Source organism: Heterocephalus glaber, unplaced genomic scaffold (assembly GCF_053883595.1).
Source record: "Heterocephalus glaber isolate CG9 unplaced genomic scaffold, H.glaber_assembly_v1.0 deba00000901, whole genome shotgun sequence".
In the NCBI taxonomy this organism is placed as follows: domain Eukaryota; kingdom Metazoa; phylum Chordata; class Mammalia; order Rodentia; family Bathyergidae; genus Heterocephalus; species Heterocephalus glaber.
This window is the reverse complement of record NW_028258171.1, coordinates 12,572,539-12,600,044: the sequence shown is the minus strand read 5'-3', so window position 1 is coordinate 12,600,044 and position 27,506 is coordinate 12,572,539. Positions and strand designations below refer to the sequence as shown.

The 27,506-nt window shown below is 41.1% G+C and overlaps 1 protein-coding gene, 1 long non-coding RNA gene and 1 pseudogene across 18 annotated transcripts in view; 2 read left to right on the top strand and 1 right to left on the bottom strand.

Annotated features, from left to right (window-relative positions):
- Positions 1–7,271: 7,271 nt before the first annotated feature.
- LOC101712080 (dnaJ homolog subfamily C member 3 pseudogene) lies at positions 7,272–8,999 on the top strand (annotated as a pseudogene).
- Positions 9,000–19,270: 10,271 nt separating this feature from the next.
- LOC101721745 (uncharacterized) lies at positions 19,271–21,928 on the bottom strand. Of its 2 annotated transcripts, XR_204781.3 has the most exons (3): positions 21,312–21,928; positions 20,670–20,878; positions 19,271–20,384 (listed from the first exon to the last, which is right to left on the bottom strand). It is a non-coding gene; the product is annotated as an uncharacterized LOC101721745 (long non-coding RNA). The 2 variants fall into 2 exon arrangements; XR_015450039.1 differs by having other exon boundaries at positions 19,271–20,878.
- Positions 21,929–21,954: 26 nt separating this feature from the next.
- The window catches only part of Trim9 (tripartite motif containing 9), a 118,811-nt gene continuing 113,259 nt past the window's right edge, over positions 21,955–27,506 (top strand). For 10 of the 16 annotated variants that reach the window (XM_087207977.1, XM_087207975.1, XM_087207976.1 and 7 more), the window contains exon 1: positions 21,974–22,956. In XM_087207977.1, coding sequence (XP_087064103.1) covers positions 22,135–22,956 — 822 coding nt within the window. In that variant the 5' untranslated portion in view covers positions 21,974–22,134. Of the gene's footprint in view, positions 22,957–27,506 lie in introns of all 16 variants that reach the window. The other 6 variants (XM_087207978.1, XM_004835547.3, XM_004835552.3 and 3 more) reach the window with 6 other exon arrangements.

Below are 27,506 nucleotides of genomic sequence, written 5' to 3'. Positions count from 1 at the left end.
GAAATTGGAGATCCATAGCAAAAGAAACTTGAAAAATTTCATAAACACGTGGAAATTGAACAACACACTTCTGAATAACCAATGGGTCACAGAGGAAATTAAAGAAATCAGACAGTTCCTTCAATTAAATGATAATGACAATACAACATATCGGAATCTATGGGACACAATGAAAGCAGTCTTAGGAGGGAAATTCATAACAGTGAATACGCATATTAGGAAAACAGAATGAGCCCAATCAAACAACCTGATGCTGAACCTCAAGTTTCTAGAAAAAGAAGAGCAGGACAAACCCAAAGCTCATACAAGGGGGGAAATTATCAAGATCAGAGGAGAAATCAATGCAATGGAGACTAAGAAAACAATACAAAATAAATCAATGAAGCCAAGAGTTGGTTCTTCAAAAGAATCAACAAAATTGACAAACCCTTAGCTAACCTTGTCAGAAAAAGGAAAGAAAAGGCCCAAATCCATGTAATTAGGAATGAAAAGGGTGAATTTACAACAGACTCAGCAGAAATCCAGAGGATCATCAATACCTACTTCCAGAACCTATACGCCGATAAGATGGAAAACACAGAAGAAATGGACAGATTCCTAGACATGTATGAATTACCAAAGTTGGATGAAGACCTAAAAATTCTAAACAACCCAATATCAATCAATGAAATTGAAAACATAATTAAAAATTTATCAACCAAGAAAAGACCGGGTCCTGATGGCTTCACTACTGAATTCTACAAGACATTTAGAGAGAAACTATTGCCACTACTGTTTAAACTCTTCAATGAAATTGAAAGGGAAGCAATACTCCCCAATTCATTCCTGGAAGCAAGTATCACCTTGATCCCCAAAGCAGAGAAAGACCCAACCGAAAAAGAGAACTATAGGTCAATCTCACTAATGAACATAGATGCAAAAATTCTTACTAAGATACTGGCAAATAGAATGCAGAAGATCGTCAAGATCATACACCCTGACCAAGTGGGATTCATCCCAGGGATCCAGGGATGGTTCAACATATGCAAATCAATCAATGTAATACACTATATCAATAGAGCCAAGGACAAAAACCATATGATTATCTCCATAGATGCAGAAAAAGCATTTGACAAAATCCATCATGCATTTATGATTAAAAATCTTACAAAAAATTGGAATAGATGGTCTCTACCTCAATCTGATAAAAGCCATCTATGAAAAACCAACAGCTTGTATCATACTAAATGGTCAAAAACTGAAATCCTTCACACTAAAAGAGAAAGAAATAAAAGGAATAAAGATAGGAAATGAAGAAGTTAAATTGTTATTATTTGCAGATGACATGATACTCTATATCAAAGACCTCAAGAACTCCACCAAAAGTCTTTGAGACTTAATAACCAAATTCAGTAGAGTATCTGGATACAAGGTCAACACACAAAAATCAATAGCTTTCCTCTACACGAACAACAGACTCACTGAGATAGAAATAGGGCAAACAACGCCTTTCACAATAGCATTCAAAAAACTGAAATACCTAGGAATCAACCTAAGAAAAGAAATCAAGACCTCTACTCTGAAAATTATAGCACTCTGAAAAAAGAGATTGAAGAGGGTATCAGAAAATGGAAAGACATCCTTTGTTCCTGGGTAGGAAGGATCAACATAGTGAAAATGGCCATACTTCCAAAACTGCTATATAGTCCTATCTTTATTCCTTTTATTTCTTTCTCTTGTCTAATTGTCGTGGCTAATGTTTCCAAAACTATATTGAACAGGAGTGGTGATAGTGGACATCCTTGTCTTGTTCCTGATTTTAGTGTGAAGGATTTCAGTTTCTGGACTGCTTTGGTCAGTAGGAAAGTAGCAAACTTCTCTCACGCACACAAACACACATGCACATGTACCTGAAGAGTCTGCACACTTCTGTTCTCTCTCCCAGACCCCTGTAAATTCCATAAGAACATGCTGATGTCAGCCTGCTGGAAGATAAGTCACACAGAGGAGAGCACAGACATCCCAACCAAAGTCACCATCGATCAGCACACTACCAGCCAGCGGTCAAGCCAGTGAGTAAGCCCCAACCTAGACCACACACTGCACAGCCAAACATAATGAAGATCAGCAGAACCATCATATTAACTTGTAGATTTATGGGAAATAATAAGTAGTTATTGTTTTAAGCTACTATATTTTAAAGTTATATATATATATATATTCCTGAGCTACTTTTAATTAACATTTACTTCTATCTTTTAAAATACTCTAAAATATAATGTACTATTAAGTTCAGAACATTCTAATTTCCATATGGTAGTTTAATTTTATTCTCGTAGACATAAATTTTCTTCAGAATTCTGTTTTTTAACTTTTCTATAATCTGTCCCCATTATTTGCAACAGAGAACAAAATACATTTATACATACATACACGTATATCCTTTTGAAGAGTAAAAGGTTCAAATATTACATGTTGGTTGTAAAATGACTGTTTTGAGAATTCAGTATTTGGAATGTTTGGTGTTACTGAGGTCAAACTACATCATGTTCAACAGTGTAGGACTTAGGAAGATAGCAAATACAAGCAAAGTAGAGGAAAAACCTTTGACGATTTCCTAAAGCCACCAACTGTGGGGTTTTTTTCCTTCCATCCTATCCCAGTTTTATCAATGTCTCAGAACTCCAGTTGACAAAAAACTGGTTTCAAATACAAGAAAAGGAAGTGGATCGCCATTAATTATCCATGGTAAAAGAATGAATGGGTGCAGGTGTTTTTCAGATTTAGATGAAGATGCTTTTGCTATTATCTTGAAAAAGCTCCAGGCATTTATACAATGTTGTAAGACAAAAATTAAATTAACCTATTACATTTTAAAAGCTAATGGACAATACATATTTAAAAGGAGGAGATGCAAATATTAATGTTTTTAATACCTAACTTTTAAATCTACCAGCTTTTCTTTCTGCTTGATGCTTTTTCTATAAACTATTTTTTCTTTGCATTCTGGATTTTTTTAAACAGCCTTCAATTTTCCAAAACAAAGGAGATGCATTAGGACTGTCATCCTTGCTCCAGATAACTCATTCTCAGAAGATGGAAGGCCTCTTCACAAATCTTTTGCAAACAAGCTCTCAAGCCAGTTACTCTGCTTTTTGGTAATGCAAAACAAACTGTACCATTAATCATCTAATTCATTTCCCTTTGTGAAAACCACCAGGACATTTGGTGAGAAACTAAAGGATAAATCACATTTGCCTAATGGATAGAACTTGATAATTTCTCCATATGTTATTACTAACACTGACACAGCAGAAGTTGCAAGAAGCCTCAGTAACTCTAAAGAAAGGAGTAATAGTTCTTAAATTCTCATTACATGTATCTTTGTTTTAAAGTCTGATAGTGTTTCTATGGTGAAATTAATTGCCATTGTCACTTATACCTTTGCCTATAATTAAACAACTAAAGATGTTTATTTACTTATTTATTCTTTTTGGTACCGGGGATCGAACTCGGGTCCTTGCACTTGCGAGGCAAGCATCGGAACCACTGAGCTAAATACCCGGCCCTAATTAAACAACTTCAAGAGAGCTGATTTCAAAATTACTATTCCTGAAGCCACTCTATGGAAAGGCAACATTCCTCAGAAAATTTTTATGATGCTTAGAATCCTAATGAACGGCTGTGACTGTGACCTTCTTATTCTAACAAAGCAACAAAACAATGTCTACTTCTGGATCATTTATTCTCCAAGATAGTTGACCTTGGCATTGAGCACCATCAATTGATGGTGGAAACTGGAAATCTTCCAAGCAAAATGGTCTAAGTTTAAATTACTTTCCTAAATCCAACCTGGATCTCCTTTGGTCATTATCCATATTCTAAACCTACACTCATTTTTCCTGGCAAGTATACTCTATACTAAAGGAGCTTTCTCTAAGAAGCTGAAAATGCTAATTTTACTTAATCTTTTTGCTTTTTGGCAATAATTTCCCAAAAATTAATTGAAATAGGTGCTTATGGGAGCCAAAAATCAAATTACTCCATGGCACAATGGCACTGTCAAAAATATATCATTTTGCTCCACTAATCTCCTTTGTTTTCTTATTTTAAATAGTTTTCTTGCCTGTCTGGGTATGACACGCATCTTAGTCACCTTGCGCCCTGCTGGGACACAATACCAGACACCCACAACTTAAAGGAGGAGAGGTTTATTTGGGCTCACAGTTTGTAGAGGTCTCAGTCCCACAGTCACCTGGCTTTAAGGGAGGACAAAATGGCAGAGGAGCATGGTAGATGAGAGCTGCTCATGGCAGGGCAGACGGGAAGCAGAGCCTGAAGGGAAGCAGAGCATGAAGGGAAGCATAGCATGAAGGGAGGAGCTAGAGAGGATGATAAACCCTTCCAGGCCACGCCCCTAGTGAGCTGCCTCTTCCAACCAGACCCTGCCTCCAAAGAGCAAGTCTACTATAAGCTGCCATCTTCCAATCACCTTCCAAAATGTCTATGAGTGCATGAGGCTCTTGCGGGACATCTAGATGTAAATTATAACGACATGGCAAGAGCCTGTTGTTTCTTTTACAATAAAATTGCCTTCGTGTTGTCATTCTTGAAATTATTAAAAAGTGCCTCGTTCAATGACCATTAAAGAGAAGTGTGATTCAAACAGAGGGAAATATAACAGTACTAACCATGAGCCAAGCACTTCACTTGTGTTAACCTATTTAGCCCTCCTCACCACTCTGCAATGCAGGTATCATCACCCTGGTTTTATAGCTGAGGAAGTTAAGGTTCTAAAAAAGATTAACTCATCCAAAGCCACCTATGGACTTAGAATTTGACCCCACGTGGATCTGACTCTAAAGCCAGTGATCTATCTACTTCTTATCCAGTCAAAACCCATTTTGAATGACATTAATAATTCACCAATATTCATTGAATTTAATTTCTGGACCTATTATTACTTCCTCATCTTTCTTGTTTAATCTACACCTTTGCACATGTGATAAACCACTTTACCTTTCCATCTACCCATGAGGTAGCCATTCACTTCACAAATGAGGAAGCAGAGTCACACTGGACCCTTCCTAGTTGCCCCAAAAGTAAGCAATTCTTTTAAAATATGGTTCCCTATTACAAGAACCAAAGCTTCTGTGATGACCAGTAGGAAAGATAAGCTTTCTATACACACTCAGGGGAAATATCACAGCTTAAATTCCTGGGTCTGTGGCTAAGCAGGACTATTTTCAAATCTTCAGGGGCGGGAGGGGGGCAGATTGAGAACTAAAGTCATGTATGCAGCACCTGATAAAAGTGTAATAAACTGTCACTTAATATACCAAATGTTTACACAGTGGCAAGGAAAGCTGACCTGATTCCCGCCCCTATTGGAGTAGATTTTTTTCTTTTTTTTGGTACCGAGGATCTAACTCGGGTCCTTGCACTTGTGCGGCAAGCAGCGAAACCACTGTGCTAAATCCCTGGCTCCCGCCCCTACTGGATGGCTGAGGGGAAGGAGATAAAAGTGGAGGAAAGGACAAGTGAAAAGGGGAAGGTTGTTGGGGCTGTGAAGCCAAAGGAAGCTAAGAGCATGCTGAGACTAAGTCTTCCAGTTTACCAAGTCAAGGGCTGAGGTTTTTCATTATATCTGGGGCTGCATAAAGCTTTCATCTCTGTAAGAGAACCTTCCAATTCTCACTCCAGCTTGGCAGATAATAGGCAACTCTGTGATGACAACGCTCAGGCATCAGTGATGCCTGTTGACAGAAGGAGCCAACAAGTTCATAGCCTCCCGCCAGGACCGCGAATTCCCAAATGTGTTTTGCCACCTTCAAGTGTGGACATTTGTATGTGGAAGAAAATGATTTTTATTGCAAATTAGACTTTTCATGTGTAGCTGAGCAGCCCCTGCAGTTTTGACAGGTGCAAGAGAGGCGGTGCAGGTAGGTGTGCAAATCTAGCTGCAATGCCTCCTCCAACTGTGCGAGGTGGATGATCAGCAGGAGGTGCAGATTTGGTTCCCATTGGCGTTTGCTTGCTCCATCAGGACAAGTGACCAGTGCTGCTTGGAAGCAACCTTCCTACCCAGGTGCACCCCCCTTTTTCATTCTTTTTGGGGAATTCCTTTTGGGAGCTAACTGTGTGATAAACCTTGTTCTAAGTATTGCATATATAATAAACCACTTTACCTTCACATCAAACCATGAGGTAGCCACTGTGTTGCCTCCATTTTACAAAGGAAGAAACAGTTACAGAGCAGATAAACAGATGGTTGTATATGTAAGAAGGAAATAAACCATGTTTTAAATCTAAATAGAGGGATTCTGGAGTCCACACAGCATGCAAGCTCTCACATCTGAAAGGCAGAAGATGCTAGGATCCAATCCTGACTGTCTCTTCCTCAAACCAAAGGCTGCTGAGAGCAAACTGTGTTTCAGCCCTGTGTACCTTGAACGCATTTCTCATTTCATACACTTGGTGGGAGTCAACACCACTGTTAACCTTACATTTGGAGACCCTGAGGCCCAGAGGTGGTAAAGAGCTTGCCCAAGTTTACAAAACTAATAAGAATTTGAACCAAAGTTCTAAAACTCTGACGCAGAGTCCATGCTCTTAAATATAATAGCGTCCTCTCCCCTCCCCTTACCACGTGCCCTGGGTATTTAACCTCTCTAAACCTCAGTTTTCCCATCTGCAAAATGGAGATAACATCAGTAATTACCTCAAAAAAAACAGTGTGGGGGTGAAAAAAGGATGGTATGTGAAGATGACCTACGGTGCTCTATACAATCTGAGCTACAGTCTGAGCTTCCTGAATTGCTTTAGGTTTGTTCCTTCTTTCTAATGTGTATCCTCAGTGGAATGCAAATTTCTCAAAGTAGAAAAAAAATGGTTTCTCTGCTCATAATTTTATTTCCTTCGGAATTTAACCTTTTCTGGCCATACAACTGATGTTTGATACATGCTCCTTAAATAAGCACAGATAAAAACAGCAATGCCAGGGGGTTCTATCTCAGGACGAAGCTTCATTGAGCCACTTTGCAAAAGTTAATTCAGGCTTTTACCCAATAGTTGTTTTATTTGTAGTAATCATGAAAGAGATGTACATTCTTTTAATTTAAAACAATACATAGACTAATTTAACTCAACTTCAAACCAATATCAGAAAACACTTAAGAAAGCATCTGTCAGTCAGGCCTGGGCATCGACTGCAGGCTGGCGGAGCTGCACTGGGCGCCCATGCGAGCTGCTGAGCCACGCACCTTCATCCTCCTCACATCCCGCTCTTGGACATGGTGGCCCCCGGTTGCGTGACCAGCCGGCTGGTCACAGTGTCCCCTTCCTGCTGGTCCTGGTGGACCTGCAGTACAAAGGTAATGAATGTGGAGTAAATGCAGATGTTGAGAACATCTTGAATTGGGCAAGAAATTACTTGCAGCTGGACAGCTAGCTGACGCTTTATCTCAATTTCATGCTGCAGTAGATGGTGACCCTGATAATTATATTGCATACTATCAGAGAGCTACTGTCTTTTTAGCTATGGGCAAATCAAAAGCAGCACTTCCTGACTTAATGAAAGTAATTGAATTGAAGATGGATTTTACTGCAGCAAGATTAAATGAGGTCACTTATTACTCAAACAAGGAAAAGTTGACGAAGCAGAAGATGATTTTTAAAAAGTGCTTAAAACTAATCCAAGTGAAAACGAAGAAAAGGAAGCCCAGTCTCAGCTTATAAAGTCTGATGAAATGCAGCGTTTGTGTTCACAAGCACTTGATGCTTTTGACAGTGCAGATTATACTGCTGCTATAACCTTCCTCAATAAGATTTTTGAGGTTTGTGTTTGGCATACAGAACTATGGGAACATTGCACTGAATGTTTTATAAAAGAAGGGGAACTTCGGCAAGCTATAAGTGACTTAAAAGCGGCATCAAAATTGAAGAATGATAATACTGAGGCATTTTATAAAATCAGCACACTGCACTACCGACTAGTAGACCATGAGCTGTCCCTCCGTGAAGTTTGTGAGTGTCTTAAACTTGATCAGGATCATAAAAGGCGTTTTGCACACTATAAACTAGTGAAGAGACTTAATAAGCTGATTGAGTCAGCTGAAGAGCTTATCAGAGATGGCAGATACACAGATGCCACGAGCAAATATGAATCTGTCATGAAAACAGAGCCTAACATTGCTGAATATACACTTCGTTCAAAAGAAGGGATTTGCCACTGCTTTTCTAAGGATGAGAAGCCTGTGGAAACTATTAGAGTGTGTTCTGAAGTTTGTCAGATGGAACCTGACAATCTGAATGCTCTGAAAGATGGGACAGAGGCCTATTTAATAGAAGAAATGTATGATGAAGCTATTCAGGATTATGACGCTGCTCAGGAACACAATGAAAATGATCAGCAATTTGGGAAGGTCTAGAAAAAGCACAAAGACTATTGAAATAATCACAGAAACGAGATTATTATAAAATTTTGGAAGTAAAAAGAAATGCCCAAAAGCAAGAAATTATTAAAGCATACAGAAAATTAGCACTGCAGTGGCCCTCAGATAACTTTCAGAATGAAGAAGAAAAGAAAAAAGCTGAGAAAAAATTCATTGACATAGCAGCTGCTAAAGAAGTCCTCTCGGATCCAGAAATGAGGAAGAAGTTTGACGAAGGAGAAGATCCTCTGGATGCCAAGAGCCAACAAGGAGGAGGTGGCAACCCTTTTCACAGAAGCTGGAACTCATGGCAAGGTTCAATCCTTTCAGTTCAGGAGGACCATTTAGATTTACATTCCACTTCAATGAAACCAACTGTTTTTCTGCTCTTCTTCCTTAATCTTTTTTTGGGGTACCAGGGATCGAACTCGGGTCCTCATGCTTGGGAGGCAGGCGGTGGAACCACTGAGCTAAATCCTCGGCCCTCTTCTTCCTTAATTTTTTAAAGATTGAAAACAAAGAAAACCTTGTACTGGGATCCCAATGAAAAAAAACCTCAAATCTTTGTTTGTCATGACCAAAGAGTTGTTTTAATAAGAAAAATCCATTTTAGACTGAAGATCTTTGCAAGGGCAGGGAGGCGAGGAATTGTTCTGCTGACAGAGCAGCCTGTGCCCATTTCATCCATGGCTGGAAGTGGCCGGAGGCGACTCACCTGTGGAAGTGCTCACGGGTTCTGTCTTTCCTGGCATGGCACACACAGAGATTCTTCTCTTCCCAACCTGGCGTAGTACCTGTACGGAGAAGCTGTCATCTTCATGGCCGTGTCGCAGGATTCTTCAGGAGGATATGAACAATTAAGCCGTATGTTCTTAGGGACAACTATGCTTAGATTTTGGTGCATCTGGTCATTTGCAAGTATCAAATTACCGCACCTCCTTTAACACACACACCTTCTGCGCCAGCATCACATGGCTGTCAGTAAGAAGGGGAAGAATCTGCCTTTTAGGAAACTTGCCACCAAATGGTAGTCAGTATGTCCAGGGGTAGACTGAGGAGTTATGTTCAACATATTTTGGGGGGTGGCTGGTACCTAGAGAAGAATACCAACTTAACTTGAATTTAATCGCAAAACTTATGGGCCCTTTCATTTACTATTAAATAGAACACGTTAACTAAAAGTAATACATAAAAAAAGGTTCAGATAGTATAGCTGTGGTATTTAAATAATATTGCTGAAGTTTAATTTGAAATATTTTTTAAGCAACCCAAGATCTGAGTTGTGTTGTAATAGGATTTCCTGAAACAAAATTGGCTTAGAAATTTAAAATAGCTCAGTAAACAAAAACACACAGAATGCTGCGATTCCTACTTTCAAGCAGTACAGTGGGGCGGCTTCTCTTACATACGGCTTCCCCCTGGGCCGTAGTGACTTCCCCTTGGGAGCAGTTCACTGGTGCACAGTGGTGGACAGCAGATCTGCTCTTACCCAGCCTGGATGCCGAAACGCGTTCTCCTGCCTAGAAGGAAGGGCAGGCTCAAGAATCAGTCAGTGCTGGCTGTGTATCTGTCATTGCATTTAACCAGATGATGTCTCGTCCTGAGATAACCTTCCTGTTACTTTTGAAGAAAGTAACTATCTGTGTTCATATATATATATTTAAAAGCACATATATTAAAAAAAGAAGATAACTATCTAAAAAGTGTGCTATTCAGTCTTTGTATACTAGATGATTATTGCCCTAAAAAAATGTGTTATTAAATCAAGATCTTTGAATACTTTTGGTACTGACGCTACATTTAAAATCTAAGATAATTACTTTAGATAAGAATTATTACTTTTATTCTAGAAAGGTTTTTGTTTTTGCCTTGAAGCATTGTGAAACATTTTAAGGATTAAAGGATCTAATGTACTGCTTTTATGAAATCAAGCTTTTTAATTCACTGAGGCATCCTGTCCATGAATGTCTACAGAAGCCAAGCAAAAATATTTTTTTCTGTAGTCATATTCTTAAACATGCAGAAAAAAAATTTTAACTGAAAGACACAATCGCATAATTGAATTGAGCAAAACACTCAAGTGCTTTCTGCATCTATGTAGGAATCTATTTCTTACCAATAAACTTAAAAATTCATTCCAAAAACTAGTGACCAGCTTGCAGCTTTTATTTAGTGGCTCAAAACTTAAGCCAATGGGAAATTTCCCAGGTAAATTCACCTTTGTTCTTTAGTTTTCTCATTACCTCACTAATTATGGTCAGCAACGTGCATTTTAAAATCTGGTTCTTTCTGCAGTTGTGACCTCTTTGAAATATAGTGAAGGCCTCCACTTACTTTCAAAAGTAAGCATAGGACACTTGCCCTTCCCTTTGGAGAGGATGAAAAGCTTCCAACGAGGAGCCAGAGGGGTCTGGGCTGGCCAAGGGCTGGACTGTAAGGGAGAGGTGTTTCCGGCCTCACTGCCTCCCAACTTGCTGCCCAGGAGGTTTGTTCTTCACTAGTAACAAAATTACTGGGGATGAAGTCAATTTAATGGAAATGTGCAGAGAGCTACAGCCTTTATCAGTGAAAAGGAAGCAGCTTTGGTACCAAGAGCCAGCACCACAGGGGACACATTCTCTGGACTCTGTTGTTTTGCTCATTAATGAAGGAAGTAATGACCTTTAAATTCCATCCTGGATGGCCACCGGTAGTCTCCGGTGTCCTCCCACATGGAAAGATGGTAACTGTGCTTTCCCTAAACAGCGACTGAGAAAAATCCTGAATGTGTTAAGGGGATGGAACAGTCACTCCTCCCACCTGCCTGACACGTGCAATGTAAAGACACATTACTGGCAAAGCAGTTTCCCGTTTTTGTTAGGCTACTTTCCACATTCCGCCCATTTTTAGGGCCTGCAGGCTTTCTTGTGGGAGCCTCTGGAGTGGGGTGTCACAGGCACTTTCCACAGCAGGAGTTTAAATGCATCAGCTTGAAGCCTTAAAAAGTTCCTCATCATTCCTCGGTTCTGAAAGCTTGTGCTTTCTTACCACGAATAAACAGATGAAAACTTTAACAGTTACATGTGACTGGAATAAACAGATGACAACTTTAACAGTTACATGTGACTAGATGTAACATTAATTTTATAATTTTTTCTCTTATGTGTTGTAAGTCTACATTTGAGTATCAGTATGAAAACAAGTTGGAGTTCTGACAGTAGAATCCAAAACCTACCCATGATTTAAAAAACATTACTGATAAAACCATGTTTTAAGAAGGCCAATAGGATCACAATTTAAAATTGGCACCATTTTCTCTTCCCGGTAGATAACAAAAAATTTCAGGTTTAAAGGCACAAAGTTGTACTTGGTGTTTACCCTAAATTAAAGAAAGTGTGTAAGAAAGAGGCAGAAGTTTAAAATGGCTCCTGGGTCAGGCCTCTGTTAAAGCCGACAGCTTTACAGACACACATGGCACTGGTGCTGGCCCTTGCAAAAATATTTTCATGAGTATCCATCAGGATAATCTGGATGTCATTGACTTTCCCATGTTTATAAAGAAAGGAAGAAGGCAAATGCTAATTTGTTAACTAACGTCCTTGCTGTAGATCAGATCATTCCTTTTCTGTTAATGGCAGAATTTATTTTGTACTTCTAAATGATATTAAGAGGTGGGGATTTTTTCAGGTGGTTTCTTTGTTGACCGATTTAAGCATAAAATTAGCCACTGCGTGGCTTCATGCACATTTCATCTGTGGATGAAGCATTTAACTGCAGAGGAAAGCAGAGCATAGGCGAGGTGAAAACTGAAGATCTTTGAGAAGCTAAATTACTGCTCTTACCTTAAGGTTTGTTTTGAATGAGAAAAGACTTAGTCCATCTCAATTTAGTGTTTTAATAAAGGAACATAAAATTTGAAATAGGTCTTAGACATGTCCACAACTATGGGTACTATTTTTTATGCCCCTGTATTTTCACATTCAATGAAAATATTTATGGTCATATCAAAAAAAAAAAAAGCATCTGTCATTTCACTACACATCTTAATGTGAGGCGTCCTCTCCTCCACAGCCATTCCCAGTGATCCTGTGGTTAGAACAAGGAAGATCCACTCTACTTCAAGACTCTTGAAAACACACCCGCTTTTCCTGAATTTTCTAATCTACTCTCTACAGAGATAAATTCTGTAAGTCCTGTTAATAAAAATACTATATTACTTGTTTGTTAATGTGTAGTCATTATATTATAAATAGACACTTTCTAAAAGACATGCTGTAAGCTCATATTCTTCTCTAAGCAAAGTAGGTGAATTGTTCACAAAGGTTTGGGCATATGTGAGCCCTCACTGACTTATGGTGTAAGACATTTAGGGGATGGGAGGGAGAAAAGAGAAGCCAAATCATTTGTGTCATTATTACAATTCTTTTTCACCTCTTTTATGCTTTGCTATTTTTAAGAGGCCCAGGCTAGTTGTTTCTATGTTTCTTTGCTCGATTATTTGTTTTTCCAGGGCTGGGGATGGAACCCAGGGTCCCACTTACTTACCCTAGCCAAGTGGTGCCTCACTGAGCTACACCCGCAGCCCCATCCAGTGGTTTCATGCAGCAGAACTGAACCCTAGACAGTCACTGAAGTATAACTGTGTCTTCGGTCTTGAAAATAACAATGGGGGACTGTCAGGTAACAGATTATTCTTTCAAACGTGGCAGGTCCTTGGATGTTGGCATCTTTGAATTGTGCTCCTCCTTCTGCTGGGTGCTTGTCCCCATAGTTTCCCAGTGCTGCTTCTTTCCCATGTTTGGGGTCTCTTTCTCAGAGACCTTCATCCTTGGCTCATATAACTTCTCCACTCAGTCCCTCCCAGTGACCTACTTTACCCTTCTCTATAGCATTTTCCCAGGCCTGGAGTTGTCTCATTTGTTATGTGTCCACTGCCTGCCTCCCTCAATTTGAGTTTAAGCTTCTTGAGGTCAGGGAACTCTATTTTTCTCTCTGCTGCATCCCCAGATCCTGGGCACAAAGTAGGTGTTTATTAAATTTTTGTGGACTCAGATATGGAGGACGAGCCAACATCTCCAAGCTAGGAACCCTGCGGGGAGGCCACACGTAAGGAAGGGCTCTGGGCCCTGGGTGGTACCCCGCAGCCGCATGTGAGCGGACCACAGCTTGGCCTATGGATCCTCAGCTCCAACCCTAATCCATACACTCAGTGTTTTGCATCAGAACATCTACATCATGAGGCCTTGGTTCAAGTCCCCACTCTGGCTCTTATTAGCTGGTGACCTTGGGCCAGTTATTTAAACCCACTGTGCCCTACAATGGGAGAAACATTCAAGAAGACAGAGGGAATAGCACATGTACCATGCTTAGTCCAGTGTCTGGCACAAAGTAAGCTTGCAATAAATTGTAGCTCTGAATTTAGTACTGATGCAACATAATTTATACTTGTGCCACTAATCTTTCTTCCACGGTAGACTTCACTAATTGACTATGGCTTTTTTTTCTTTAAGAAAGCAAAAAAATGGCCTCACCACCTTCTCAAGACTGCCCTCGCCTAGACAGTCATGGGCAATCAATCATTTGGAGTTGGCACGCAAACAGAAACATACTTTCGCTTCCTCACTCAGGAGGCTCTTAACAGGCTGTCAAGCAGGATTATTAACATTGAACTTGGTGTCCAAAAGTAAACTGGTAGTTAATTTTGCTTCTGGATGAGTGGCAAATTCAGCAGTATTCATCCATGGACAAACTCACTGGCATAGGAAAAGAAAGGGTAATAGGAGAAGTGGTACTCTTGACAGATGAGGGTGGAGGGGAGGTCTTGCTTCCTCCATTGGCTTTGGTTCCCAAGAGGCTATAGAAATAAGAACGCTTTGAAGGCAGGGGGAAAGCACTGCTCTGATTTACTTTCTCATACACTCTTTTGGGTCAACAGCTGTGATGGAAATTGGGAGCTCACCAGGAAAAATCATCTCTGACATTGATGGGCTTCCTGTGAACGCTCATTAAATATTCCAAACACCCTCTAAGAATTTTTGGATCCTTACCTATTTAAAAAGAGGCCTGTAGTTTTTTTTTGTTTTTGTTTTTTGGTACGGAGATCAAAGAGGCCTATTGTCTTAGTAAGTTATTTTTAAATGATAATCTAGTAGGTTACCTCTTCCTTCCTTCTTTCCAAGGAGGAGAATAAATGCACCTCATAAGGTGGCTGTGAGGATCAAATGAGACATTGCATGCTATTGGCTAGCATGGTGCTTGCACGGTACCTCGCAGTTAGTGTGAAGTAGTGTTATTACTACTATTATTGGTGTTCTATTGAAATTGCAACTAGATTCTTCACTATTACTTACATTTATATTCAAAAGTAGATACTCAAAAAATATTAATAGGGCACACTGTCTCGGTGGCTTCTCATTCCTAAGGGGCTCTCAATTCCAATACAGATGGCATCAAAAGCTACAAATACAACCTTTGTCTCTCAAATGAAGGTGAGAATTGTGAGAAATAGAATCACAGTCCATTCTACAATAAAAGAGGCAGAGAAAAGTGTGATTGGTGAGAAAATGCCTGTACCAACAAATGAAATAAATTCTAAACTTATGGACCTATGAGTGACTATGGTTAAGCAAATATCTTATCAAGCCATTAATACTAATAAAGAAGCAGCTCATTTCTAATTAAGTTACTAGGAAATCTTCTTAAACATAGGTTCTCAGGTAAGCATCAACTTGAACAGTTATCTAATATTAGTGGTTTCAAGTTAGGCACATTAAATTTCAAATAAACATTCTTATTTTCTACATTCAAGTTATCATTAGTAATAAATGGTTTCTCTAGTAACTTTCCAACATGAGAAGGGAAGATAGCACTAAAACTTAAACCATTTCTCCTACCTCACAGTTTTACAAAACCATTATCTACAAAACAGATCATTCATAATCCCAGCACTTGGGAGGCTGAGACAGGAGGATCACCATGAGTTTGAGGCCAGCCTGGGCTACATAATGAGTTCAAGGCCAGCTTGAACTACATAGCAAGGCTCTGTCTCAAAAAAAATTAAAAAAAAAATTTTTTTTAATTTTAGAAACCAAACCATTCAATGCTAATTACCTATAAGCCACTCATCACAGGAAATATAAATATGTCATGTTGCCTTGCTTCCTCTAGGATCAGAACAGAAATGATCCCCGTAACCGATTACCTTAGAACCTGTCAGTCTGATGCACACTCCTCATTGTCCAGTAGAACAAGACAGTAAAGATCAGCTTATGGTTGTAATAAATGGTGTAACTGAACCTTCATTGCATATATATTCTTGTTTACTAAATCAAGTAAAGGTGGCAATATGTTTTCCACTTTTCTTAACTAGTGACGAATCTTGACTGTTCAGGTGACTTCAGTCCCCAAGCTCCTGATTTGTGCACAGGTGAATGTGAGTGCACCCCAGAGCCCTCAATGGAGGGATTCCCAACATCACTGGGTTCGTACTCAAGTTGACTGTACTGTTTCTCCTTGTATGATGTTGCAATATGTCAATCAAATTTATCAACCAGCCACAGTGTTGATTTTTAAGGTTGTTTTAGACTAAAGAGAAGACAAACGCTGATAACGTAATCCTCTGATTTTTTGCAAGGAATTTGGACTAATAGCTTTGGGTATGATAGCTTCCATAAATGATTTGTGATGTGTCTTGCTGGGCCTAATAAAATCTTTATATGTTCTCCTAAGCTACCTTATAAACACACAAGAACACAACACAGCACAATCACAGGATTTGTCAACAGTAAAGGAATAAAAAGAGGTTATCAATGAAATTAAAAGCAGCAAACATTACATAATATGCCTCATAAGCATTTAAGTATGTAGTCATTAGCAGACGAAGAGACAATGAAGATAGCAAATGTGACTCAGCGCTGCACTGTGAGAAGTGTATAGTCACCGCAGGACACAGGTACTTAGGGTGTGGGTCTCCATCAGTTCTGAAGCCCTCTTTCGTGCGTGCCTTTAGTTTTGCTGCCTCCATATCCTGAATCTATTTAAAACATTTACCATGGTCATTGTCACTTTGGAGAAGAGCCCGAATTAACATGGTGCCAGATCCACTGAATGAAGACACACTAATACTTCTACGAACCTGCCTTTCCATTGGATGGCACTTGGCTGTAGCATTTACCATATTTTTTTAATCACATCTAAAGACACTCATGAAAGAGGACTTACAAAACTGCTTCAGAAAACGGCCAGAATTGCTATCATGAAATCAACCAACAACAAATGCTGGCGGGGCTGTGGGGAAAGAGGAACCCTGCTCCACTGCCGGTGAGAGTGTAGATTGGTGCAACCACTGTGGAAATCAGTATGGAGATACCTCAAAGAACTAGGACTGGAAGTCTCATTTGACCCCGCTATTCCCCTGCTGGGGATCTTCCCCAAAGAATTAAAAGAATCATACCACAGTGATATATGTGCAACCATGTTCACAGCAGCACAGTTTGTGATAGCTAAAACTTGGAAACAGCCCAAATGCCCATCAACTGGAGACTGGATCAAGAAAATGTGGTTTATTTTTTATAAAATGGAGTACTACTCAGCCATAAAAAACGAGAAATTAGAGATATTTATTGCTAAATGGATGCACATTGAGGTGATACTCTTAAGTGAAATAAACAGGACACACATGTGTAAATACCAAATAGTTTCTCTAGTGTGAGAAACTGAAAGTGTAAATAAGGACTAAGAGGTATAATAGATAATGTGAAATAGGAAGAAAAGGGGCAAAGGGGTGGGGGAAGTGGGAGGGATAGCGGAAAGGAAAGAAAGGAATGGGATTAATACGAGAAAATGGAAAAATGGAAACAAAGTCTTTGTAAATAGGGAGGGATGGAGGGGTCGAAGGGAGGGCAGGGGAAGGGAGAAAAAATGAGAACCAAGAGAGTATGTAAAGGTGCATATCTCCAGTGATGAATGTCATTATATTGTACACCTAAAATGCACCAATAAAAGGATATACAAAAAAAGAAAAAAAGAAAATGGCCAGAATGATGAGATGAGTGTGTTTGAAGTGATGGGGACTATTCTGAGGGAGATTAATGGCAATGTGTCTTTTCCTGTACCAATTTTTAAAAATTAAATATTCACCATATATTTTTATCACACCTGTTGTATATTTATATAAATGTGAACATACTGTTATATATCTTATAATTTAGATTTTGGATGCTATCAGGTTCTCACTAATAGCAAGGAGTAATTCTGAGTCTTTCAGTGAATGCTAAGGCTCACAGACCGGTTCCTGCCCTTTTAGAAAAAGTCTAGCTGCTTCTTCCATTCATATGCTTGCAAGTATTGTTATGACCAAAACAGTAACTCAAGATGGACTCCCTTTTAACACCAATTATATCTTTGAAAGCTTCAAACTGCAAGTTCTCTGCTTATTGTGTATTCTACTAAACATTCTTCCCTACCTCAGTTCTTTCTTTGGAATTCCAATACATGAAGCTTTATAAATTTACCCTCTTCCTGGAACTCATGGTGTTATACTCTGATCATGAACAGCTTTTGTCTTATTCTCTCAAATCGAACATTAACTCCAAAATTGCAAAGGTGGCTTCCTCAAGTATCTCATAAGTGAGCAACCTTGCTCTCAACTTCCTCGCCCTTAGAACTGTGAGCCAATAAATTTCTGTTCATTATAAACTACCCAGTTGATGTTATTCTGTTATAGCAGCTCAAAATGGGCCAAGATAGGAGACTTCTATATTTAGTAGGGTGTAGAATTTACTTCACATTCTTTCACTTTCAACATGGCATAAAGGACTCCAATGCCAATCTGATTCTTTTTTCTTTATAATTAAGTTGTGGGGATTTTTTTTTTTAATCTAGGAAATTGTACGATGGATGTTCTCTTTTTCTTCACATTGATCTGTATACACCTGGATCATTTTTCATCAATGTCAGCTATAGTTCTAAAATCTCTTTTGTCTTTAATCTCTTATCTTTCTTTGGTTCAGAGAAATTATTTTCTCAGTTGTAGTTTCTTCTCTATCCACAGTTTTTTCATATTCTGAAATTCCTAGTATTCACAAAGTAGGTCTCTTAGATATATTCTCCAACTCTCTTACCTTAATATAGGATTTATTAAAACTCCATTTTTTCAGGTTGTCTACCCTTCCCAAAGCATTAGTAATATATCACTCACAGTTCGAAATGCTGCAGAATTCATATATATATATATATATATATATATATATTTCCAGTAGAAATAATCACATGGTTTAAAATATCAGGAACTTAGTGAGACTCTGTTTCAAATACAGAATTTTTTTTTTTTAAGTTGAGGGTGTAGCCCAGTACAAAGGCCCTGGATTAATTACCAATACCAAAGAATATCAACAATAAATATGGCATTAAAAGATAATATAGAATATTTAAAATATAAAACCTAAATTAACGGGCTAAATTATGCCACAGAAAGAAGTTTCTTCATAGTTTCTTTTAAAAATAGAAACATCACACCTAACAGTTTTCAAAGGACTCAATTTTCACAAAGCACATTCAGTAATATCCTTAATCACTAAGCAAGTAAAAAGTATTTGTGAGTGTAGGTCAGAGAATTTTAAATTGTCAGCCTATGATCAACTCTTTGCTTTGACTTTACCCCCTACAAAAAAGAAGAGATGGGGTTAGGAGACAATGTAGAGAGATAAGAATGAGAATCCTCTCTTCATGTTCATTCTTCAGGTTCAGAGACCATTATGTCAATAACAGTGTTTTCACTGGAAAACATTAAGATTTTTTACAAAATGGAAAAGCTGCTGGTGTATTTTAAATTTGTTCAACTTACTGCTGAAAAAACACCAAGTCTCAGAGGATAATCAGGCATTTTACCCAAATGAGAACATCTGAATCACAGCAGGAATGGTCAAATTACAGAGCTATCCATTCTCAAGCTTCAGGGCATAGACCAAACACCAGCTGGATAACAGAAGATATTTTCCCAATGGGATAGCATGTGTATAATATCATCGATTACATTCAGATACACATTCCCCTTTAAAGATACCTCACTGATGAGTTTAAAGTACAGACACCATAGCCAAGTAGTACATTATAAGGGAAATCTTCAAATGCCTACTGAAACATTTTAGAGAAATGAATGTGGGAAAAATAATAAAATCTCAGAGACTATACAGCAGAATATCATAGAAGTTAACAATGACCATTTGGGCTATTTGTCACACAGAGAAACTGACACCATTGAACTCCATATTCACTCAACGAATGAATGAACCAAGGAACAAACTTCCATATGCCTGAATTCAAACCCGAGTCACCAATATCTGACCTTGAGTACTTACTCAAGTGTCTTTTCTTATCCTCAAGTTATTAACCTGCAGAATGATGATTCTTATTACAGGGAACTGGGCCAAGTAATGCATATAAATAAACAAACTCGCAGCCTGGAAGAGGGTGAATTCTCAGTAAATGACATTTATTTTAAGAGCTCTCCTAGGAGCGAGTATTTAGCTAAGTCTTGAAAAATAGATCTAACAAATCCCTGCAAGATACTTCATAATAGTTCAGAACTTTGCATACTGACTGTACAGGAATCTACTCTGCAGTGAATCTATATTGTGTAGAGGTCTGCATAGCCAACACTATTGCACCACCAGCCTTCCCCTGAGAAACATCCTTTCCTTTGAACTAAGCACAAACTCTCTGCTAAGAAGCAGGCCTCTCACCATAGATAGTGCATGCTTTGATGAAGTCCAAACTCAATTCCTCACTTCCTGGGCCCACAGTCACTGTGATTTGCAGCCAATTGCATACAAAAATCAAGAAAAGATGGTAACTTACAATTGTAGTGACACTTCTTGCTAACAGTTCCTCAGTAATTAACTACTTGGTGTAAGCAAATTCTCTTGGGACCCATAAATTAGATGTGTCCTGCAAAGTACAGATGACATCCCAACCACGCTTGAAGAAAGTCTATGCCTGTAAACAGACAACATATACCTTTGGGTGTTCAGGTCTCAACTAGTTAACAGCTAGGTTAAAGGTAAGCTGCGAGGCATTTATGATTAACATGGCTTTAACTAACAATGATTTTTCCTCTACAGGCTGATCAACTACTATTGTCATTGCAACAAAAAAGGTGTTGGAAAGATCATCTCACTTATTGCACTATTTCTCCAAGAATAAGACTGCAGAACGTCTATTTTTTTTCTAGGCAACACAGTGATTCTAAATTATAAATGTTGTTGCATTTAATCAAGTTACCTTTTCTGGGAGATGGAAGTTTGGAAAATTTTCTTAGAATTTGGAAATAAGTTTTATCACGACAGCATGAATCACTCAGCAAAAGTCAGCCATGTACTATTTCAAATAAATTACTACTTTAGCATGTCACTTGATTCAATGATTTTCCTTTCTTTTCTTCCCCATCACCATATCAACAGTTTTGCAGATAGTGTCGTCTCTAGCGATGTCTAGGGAGAAGACAGAGATGAAGGTTGCTTAATACGTAAGGGTTCACACTGGAATACACCCCCACACACACACACACACTCACCACCACCTCACCCCTCGCAAGAAGAAACAGAAAGGAACCCCCATGCTGGAAGCTGTGATCGATGTTCAGGGCATGTGACATTGAATAATGTTGTTTGCAGCCAAACACTGAGATTCCGCAGCCATACAGTGATTCATTCAGAGCGAGTTACTAAACGGCAGGCACTCAGAATAGGCAAACTCGTCCTGCCTCAACTGAACCCACGTTCCAGCTGGCCTTGGGGAGCTCAGCCAGGCGCGAGGTGAGACCACAGCTTGGGAGGCAGAGACAGGGACGACAGAGGGGGAGCACTGGGCCTGAAATGAAGGTGGCATCAATTCCCACTAATGCCGAGCCTTCACACTGGTTACCTCGCTAAATCTCAGGCCACGCACGCCAGGAAGTCGCTATTATTAACCCCCCTTTGGACCCGGGGGCCTTGGACGAAGCAGAAGGAGGCTTAGAGGCTCTCGCCACGGCTCCCGCCAGCGCCGTCAGGCTCCAGGTGGGGGCGCTCCAGGCTCCGGCTTCAGCGGCCGGGGTGGGGGCCGGCAGCGGAGAAGGGGCTTCCTGAGCTGCGCAGCTCTCGCCCAGGGTGTCGCCAAACGCTCCAGGCCGACGAGAAGCATCCGCCCCCTCTGCCAGCCCACCGGCGGCGGGGAGGAGGTTCTCACGCCCCCTGATCCTGGGTGACTCTATCGCAGGTCTAAAGGAAGCAGGGTGACGAATGAGTCATCCCGCCTAATTCCTCCTTCCTGGGCCCCCCTATCCTCCGCACGCCGGGCCCCTCCCGAGATCCTACAGCCGTCAGCGAGCAAGAGAGCGAAGAATCTGCTCCTCCTCAGACTTCTCCACCAAACCCCCTGTGGCCTGCGGCTGTGATGAGACAGACAGGATGTGTGGCCAATGACAACTCCGCTCTCTCACCCGCCGTCCAATGATCCTCGGCTCCTGGGTGGGGCGGGGCTAGGAGGGCGGAGGGGGCGGGCCCTGGCCAGCTCTCAGCGCTGTGGCTCCGCAGCTCACACAGAGAGCGCGTCGCAGGGAGCCGGCGCCAGGACTACGCGGGAAGGCACCTCCTCCGCCGCCGCTGCCGCTGGCCAAGGTGCTGGACGCGACAGGCCCGTCGGCTACCCCAGCAGCCCAGGTATCCGCGGCTGCACCTGCTGCAGCCTCGCTTCCAGCCAGGTTCCCATGGAAGAGATGGAGGAAGAGTTGAAATGCCCCGTGTGTGGCTCCTTCTACCGGGAGCCCATCATCCTGCCCTGCTCCCACAATCTGTGTCAGGCGTGCGCCCGCAACATCCTGGTGCAGACCCCGGAGTCGGAGCCCCCTCAGAGCCGTCGGGCCTCGGGCTCTGGGGTCTCCGACTATGACTACCTAGATCTGGACAAGATGAGCCTGTACAGCGAGGCGGACAGCGGCTACGGCTCCTACGGGGGCTTCGCCAGCGCCCCTACCACCCCATGCCAGAAGTCCCCCAACGGAGTCCGCGTGTTTCCCCCAGCCATGCCGCCACCGCCCACCCACCTGTCTCCGGCCCTGGCCCCGGTGCCCCGCAACTCCTGTATCACCTGTCCCCAGTGTCACCGCAGCCTCATCCTGGACGACCGGGGGCTCCGCGGCTTCCCCAAAAACCGCGTCTTGGAAGGGGTCATTGACCGCTACCAGCAGAGCAAAGCCGCGGCCCTCAAGTGCCAGCTGTGTGAGAAGGCGCCCAAGGAGGCCACCGTCATGTGCGAACAGTGCGATGTCTTCTACTGCGACCCGTGCCGCCTGCGCTGTCACCCGCCCCGAGGGCCGCTGGCCAAGCACCGCCTGGTGCCCCCGGCCCAGGGCCGCGTGAGCCGGAGGCTGAGCCCGCGCAAGGTCTCCACCTGCACCGACCACGAGCTGGAGAACCACAGCATGTACTGCGTGCAGTGCAAGATGCCCGTGTGCTACCAGTGCCTGGAGGAGGGGAAACACTCCAGCCACGAGGTCAAGGCCTTGGGGGCCATGTGGAAACTGCACAAGGTGAGTCCCGAGAAAGCCCACCCCAGACTCCCGCCCCTCGGATCCTCCCGCTCTGGCGCAAACGGCCCCTGTTTTGCTCACAGCGCCTCCCAGCGGGGCGCGATGAAGGTGACTCCGACGTGGCCTTGCCCATCTGGTGCACTGCAGAAGGCTCGGGGCAGCTCAGAGTGCACACGGGGAAGTTGCTGTCCCCAGAGAGTTGCTGCGGGCCTGCCTCCGAGGGGGTTTCCTGGGCCGCGCTGCCTGTGAGCTGCGCGCAGGGCGCCCCCTCCGCGCCGCGGGTTTGCAGCCCCTGCCCTCGGCCAGAGTGGCACCGCGCTGCGTCGCTGGGCAGAGCCCCGCCAGTGCCAAAGGCCGCCGGGCAAGCTTCAGAGCAGGACCGGCCAAGAGCCCCGGGAGGGGCGGGGGTGGTCCTTCTCGCCGCGGGGGTGGTGGAGAGGCCGCGGGTGAAATGCTGCTGAGCCCACGCTGTGCCAGATCGGGCGCCCAGGCGGGAGAGAATTCGGTCCTGGTGCCTAGTGCCGGAGAAGAAGAGGGACGGTAGGGGGGGAAGGGAAAAAAAAAAAAAATCCTTCGGTCGCCATGGCAACGCGGGGCGGGCTGGGGCTTGACCCTCCCACAGCGGGACCTGAGGCTGGAGTGTCAAGAACCAGAGTTTTCTATGCGGTCGGTCGTCCACTGGTAGTCAAGCAGGAGCATCTCCCAGGGAAACCCCTTCCTCCCGGTCACCCTCCAGCCCATTTCTCCAGGATTCAAGCCTTGTTGTCTTTTGGTAGTTTCACGGGCAAACTTTGGGACACCTGTTATTAGATTATCCTTCCCCGTCTCTTCTGACGGTGCCTCCGCCATAGCTAGTCAGGAAGAGTCCCTTGAACAAGTGAGACCATTCCGCTTCTCTGAGTGTCTCTCAGACTGTCTAGAGATCGGCCTCTCGGATCTTGCATGACCTATTCCTTTGGCCTCGTGGACCTCAAAGCTTCCCACCCACCCCCCGGCTCTAGCCACATGGTGTGTGTTGCTGTTGCTCAGTCAACACCAGGCACCTTCCCACCCTAGGGACTTTGTATATGAGTTCACTCGGCCTGAAACTTTCCCAGTTCAAGATCCCAGTGGTTCACTCACTGGCCCCCTTCCAATTTCTGCTCAGAAGTCACCTTTAGAGTGACACTTTCCTAACCGTAATGGTCGGCACTCTCCTCAGACACCTCCAGTTCCCTCCATTTTTTTTCCAGTAGCGCTTATCACTCTCTGGCATGATTACATGCCATATGTTATGTGTTAATTGTTGTATTATTTCTGTATTTATCTATTACCCTTCTCGTCACACACATAGGAAAATAAGCTTCATGCTGAAAGAGGTTGTTTGGATATTATGCTCACGCTGCTCAGAAAGAAGGGAACCACTTTGCAAAGATATGCTTAAATTTGACTTTTGCTTTTTAAATGATCCACCTAGGTGGAGGTGTCTAGGGCAGGGGCTTAGGATTATTGGAGAGAAGTTTTCTTTCCATCCAAGGGTTGCATCCAAGGATGAGGCAGGGCAAGAAAGGTGGTGGGAGGCCTCAGCTGGGGTCCCATGCTTACTTTCCCAGCATTCCTTGGAGACTGGAAAGGCGGCCTTTGAGAGATGTGTTAAGGCTAGAACAGTGATAATTTATTCAGAGCAATAAAAGGGCAAGTATCACCATTTTCAACAATCATTGGGGGTTTTCTCGATTCTGTGTTCCAACCGAATGTGATCCGTGTTTACAGTGTTTTGTATTCTCACATAACAACCTGTTAAACCACATGACCGCTGATCAAGATTTAATTTGGCACAAATCTGAACACGACTGGGCACACACTTCTGTTTTTAAAACATTTCAGTTTATATTTTCTAAAGTGACGTTTAATTTTGAAACTTCAGAACTTTACTTCACAGCCATGGTTTTTTTCGTACTATGTTTCACTCTAGAACTAAGTACAGTCCATGCTGAATTGCCCTATAATGTATCTGAGAAATCAAGCACCCTGTTGAGCCAAACAACTTACAGATACAGGCTAATGAAGATGGTCAAACCTCAGCATCACTTTTCTGTGAAGAAGAGCCTATACCTTATCCATTACTAACAAAAGAAATGTTTAAATCGCTGTCAAGCCCCACGTACAGTTGAAATGTGAAATCATTTGTTTTAATTGATAATGGAAGTGGGTAGACACTATGGTGCTGACTGGGTGTTGAGTTGGATATAATCAATGAATAATGTTAAAATCTGAGACATGGAATAAGATGACTAGAAGATCATTTGTTCCCTGATCTTCTGCACAGTTTTCCCAAAACACTAAATAGGTATAATTTTTGTCCAGTTAATATCACGATAATTAAACTGCCTAGAATAACTAAGGCAGAATGATGACAGATTTTTAACATTTAGTTGTCATCTGTTAGATGAACAACAAACATTACTCCCCAACTTTATTTTCCTAGTAAGATAGTTAATGTATTAACATGCAGTGTCCCCGGACAGCCTGTGATTTAGTTAATTATACCTTTATCTCTGCAAAAGCTCTTGAGCCAGGATTTCTATGCCTTTCAAAACATAAAAGAACAAAGAATTATGCTTAGTTCTCCCAAAGTTGGGCAGTTGTCTATGAGACTTAAAAGTTTTCATTAATAGTCTACCCTCTCAGTCACTTCTCCTGATAAAGAAAATGCTATGAATAAGTATTTCCCCCAGGCATAAGTGTCTTACCCATTTGAAACAAAATGGCTGAAGTTTATTTTTAAGTAATTTTTAAAAGAAGTGATTAAAATTTATTAGTTGTCAGTTTAAATTTCTTTCAGATGTTTGTGCCCTTCAGTATTCATGAAAAATAATAGTATATGAAGTAGCCTTTTAAGTCAAATATCTGGTAATAGGTTTTATTTATTATCAACACTTATTATATTCCTTTATCTAGCTCAGCCTGATATAAAAATTGCAACACAAAATATTATTTTGTAGATATTTTGAAATAGGCAATTTGAACCACTATTATTACTTTGTAATTTTAAGCAGTTCACATTTCCAGATCCTAACATGATTGTCCTTGAATTCCTGGCATGTTTATCAATCACTGAATCAGTAAAGATTTGTAATCATTATTTTGTGTTTAAGAAAATATTTTCTTTTCTATCCTCACATCTGACTATTCATTCTAAATTTGCCTCAAATTTTTTTATCTTCTTTTTAAAAAAGATTTTAAATTAAATTATGCTTTCATTCCCAAAGAATTCTGGAAAAAATATCCACTTAATGGTATAGCAACATCTCCTTAAGTATTTGTGTAGCAAAACATACAATGTCACTAAAATGATATTCAGTAGATGTATATATATGTATATACTATATACATATACAGTAAATACTATATACATATACAGCAAATGCATTATAACCCAATGTTCCTGTGGTCAATGAAATAGGTCCCTTATGTTCATGGTTGGTTTTTTTTTTCTTTTAGTTTACTTGTAGTGCAATCAGAACATTTTGTGTGCATTAGGAACATTCTTACAGATCTTAAGGAGAATGTGACAGAGAAGAGAATTGTTTTCTTTTGTACTGAGACACAGTGAAAGGGATGGGTGGCAGGAGTCCCACTTTCCAGAACTGACACTGCTACTTACACCCTGAAAACTTTCAGTGAGTCGTATACCTCCCTGTGTTCCTCACCCCCAAGGATGTAAAGGAGTTAAAACTAAAAGTATTTTGGAAAAAATAGTTTAAGAGGTTTTAATTTGCCAATTTCACTTTGGTACAACTAGGAACTGTTTGTGTGAGACAGAAGTCTTATGTCTTACTATTCAACAAAGACTGTGAAAAATCTCATCCCCCAATTTGCTCCTGTCAGAGCACAAGGTGTGGTCCAAAGCTGCTCTGGAAGGTGGCCTAAAAGAGCAAGCCATATCCTCCTGGGTCCACAGAGAATACTCACTTGAAGTAAGTTCAAGGAATATGAATGCTATAGAAATATTTACATGTTAACAACAGTGTTTTGTTTTTTCATAACAAAGATAAAGTAACTGATGGCTCCATTTTTTTGTCAGATTGTCCACAGAAATATCACTTTGAAGTAGTTGGAATTGTTTTCTCTGGCTATGACATGAAAAGATGCTATTAATTAGAATTTCAGGTCAAATCACAATTTGCATAAAGAGAAAGTTATCACAGTCATCTGTCATTGTGTAATAAGAATATTGCACAGACAAAAACACCCTATCATTAGTACAATACATTTCACACCCCTCACTAAACAAGTTAATGGAATTTTCAATGTGTATGTGCATATGCAGTTTAAATATCCATTATCTGAAATGCTTAGGAACAAAGAATTTCAGATTTGGGGAGATTCTAGAATATTTGCATATAAATAATAAGATATTTTGGTGATAGGATCCAAGTATAAAAACAAAATTTATTTATGTTTCATGTACCTTACTCATATAGCTTAAGGTAGACTTATACAGTATTTTCAGTGTCCCTGTGATCTGTCATGTGAAGTCAGGTGTAGAATTTTCCAGATATGGTGTC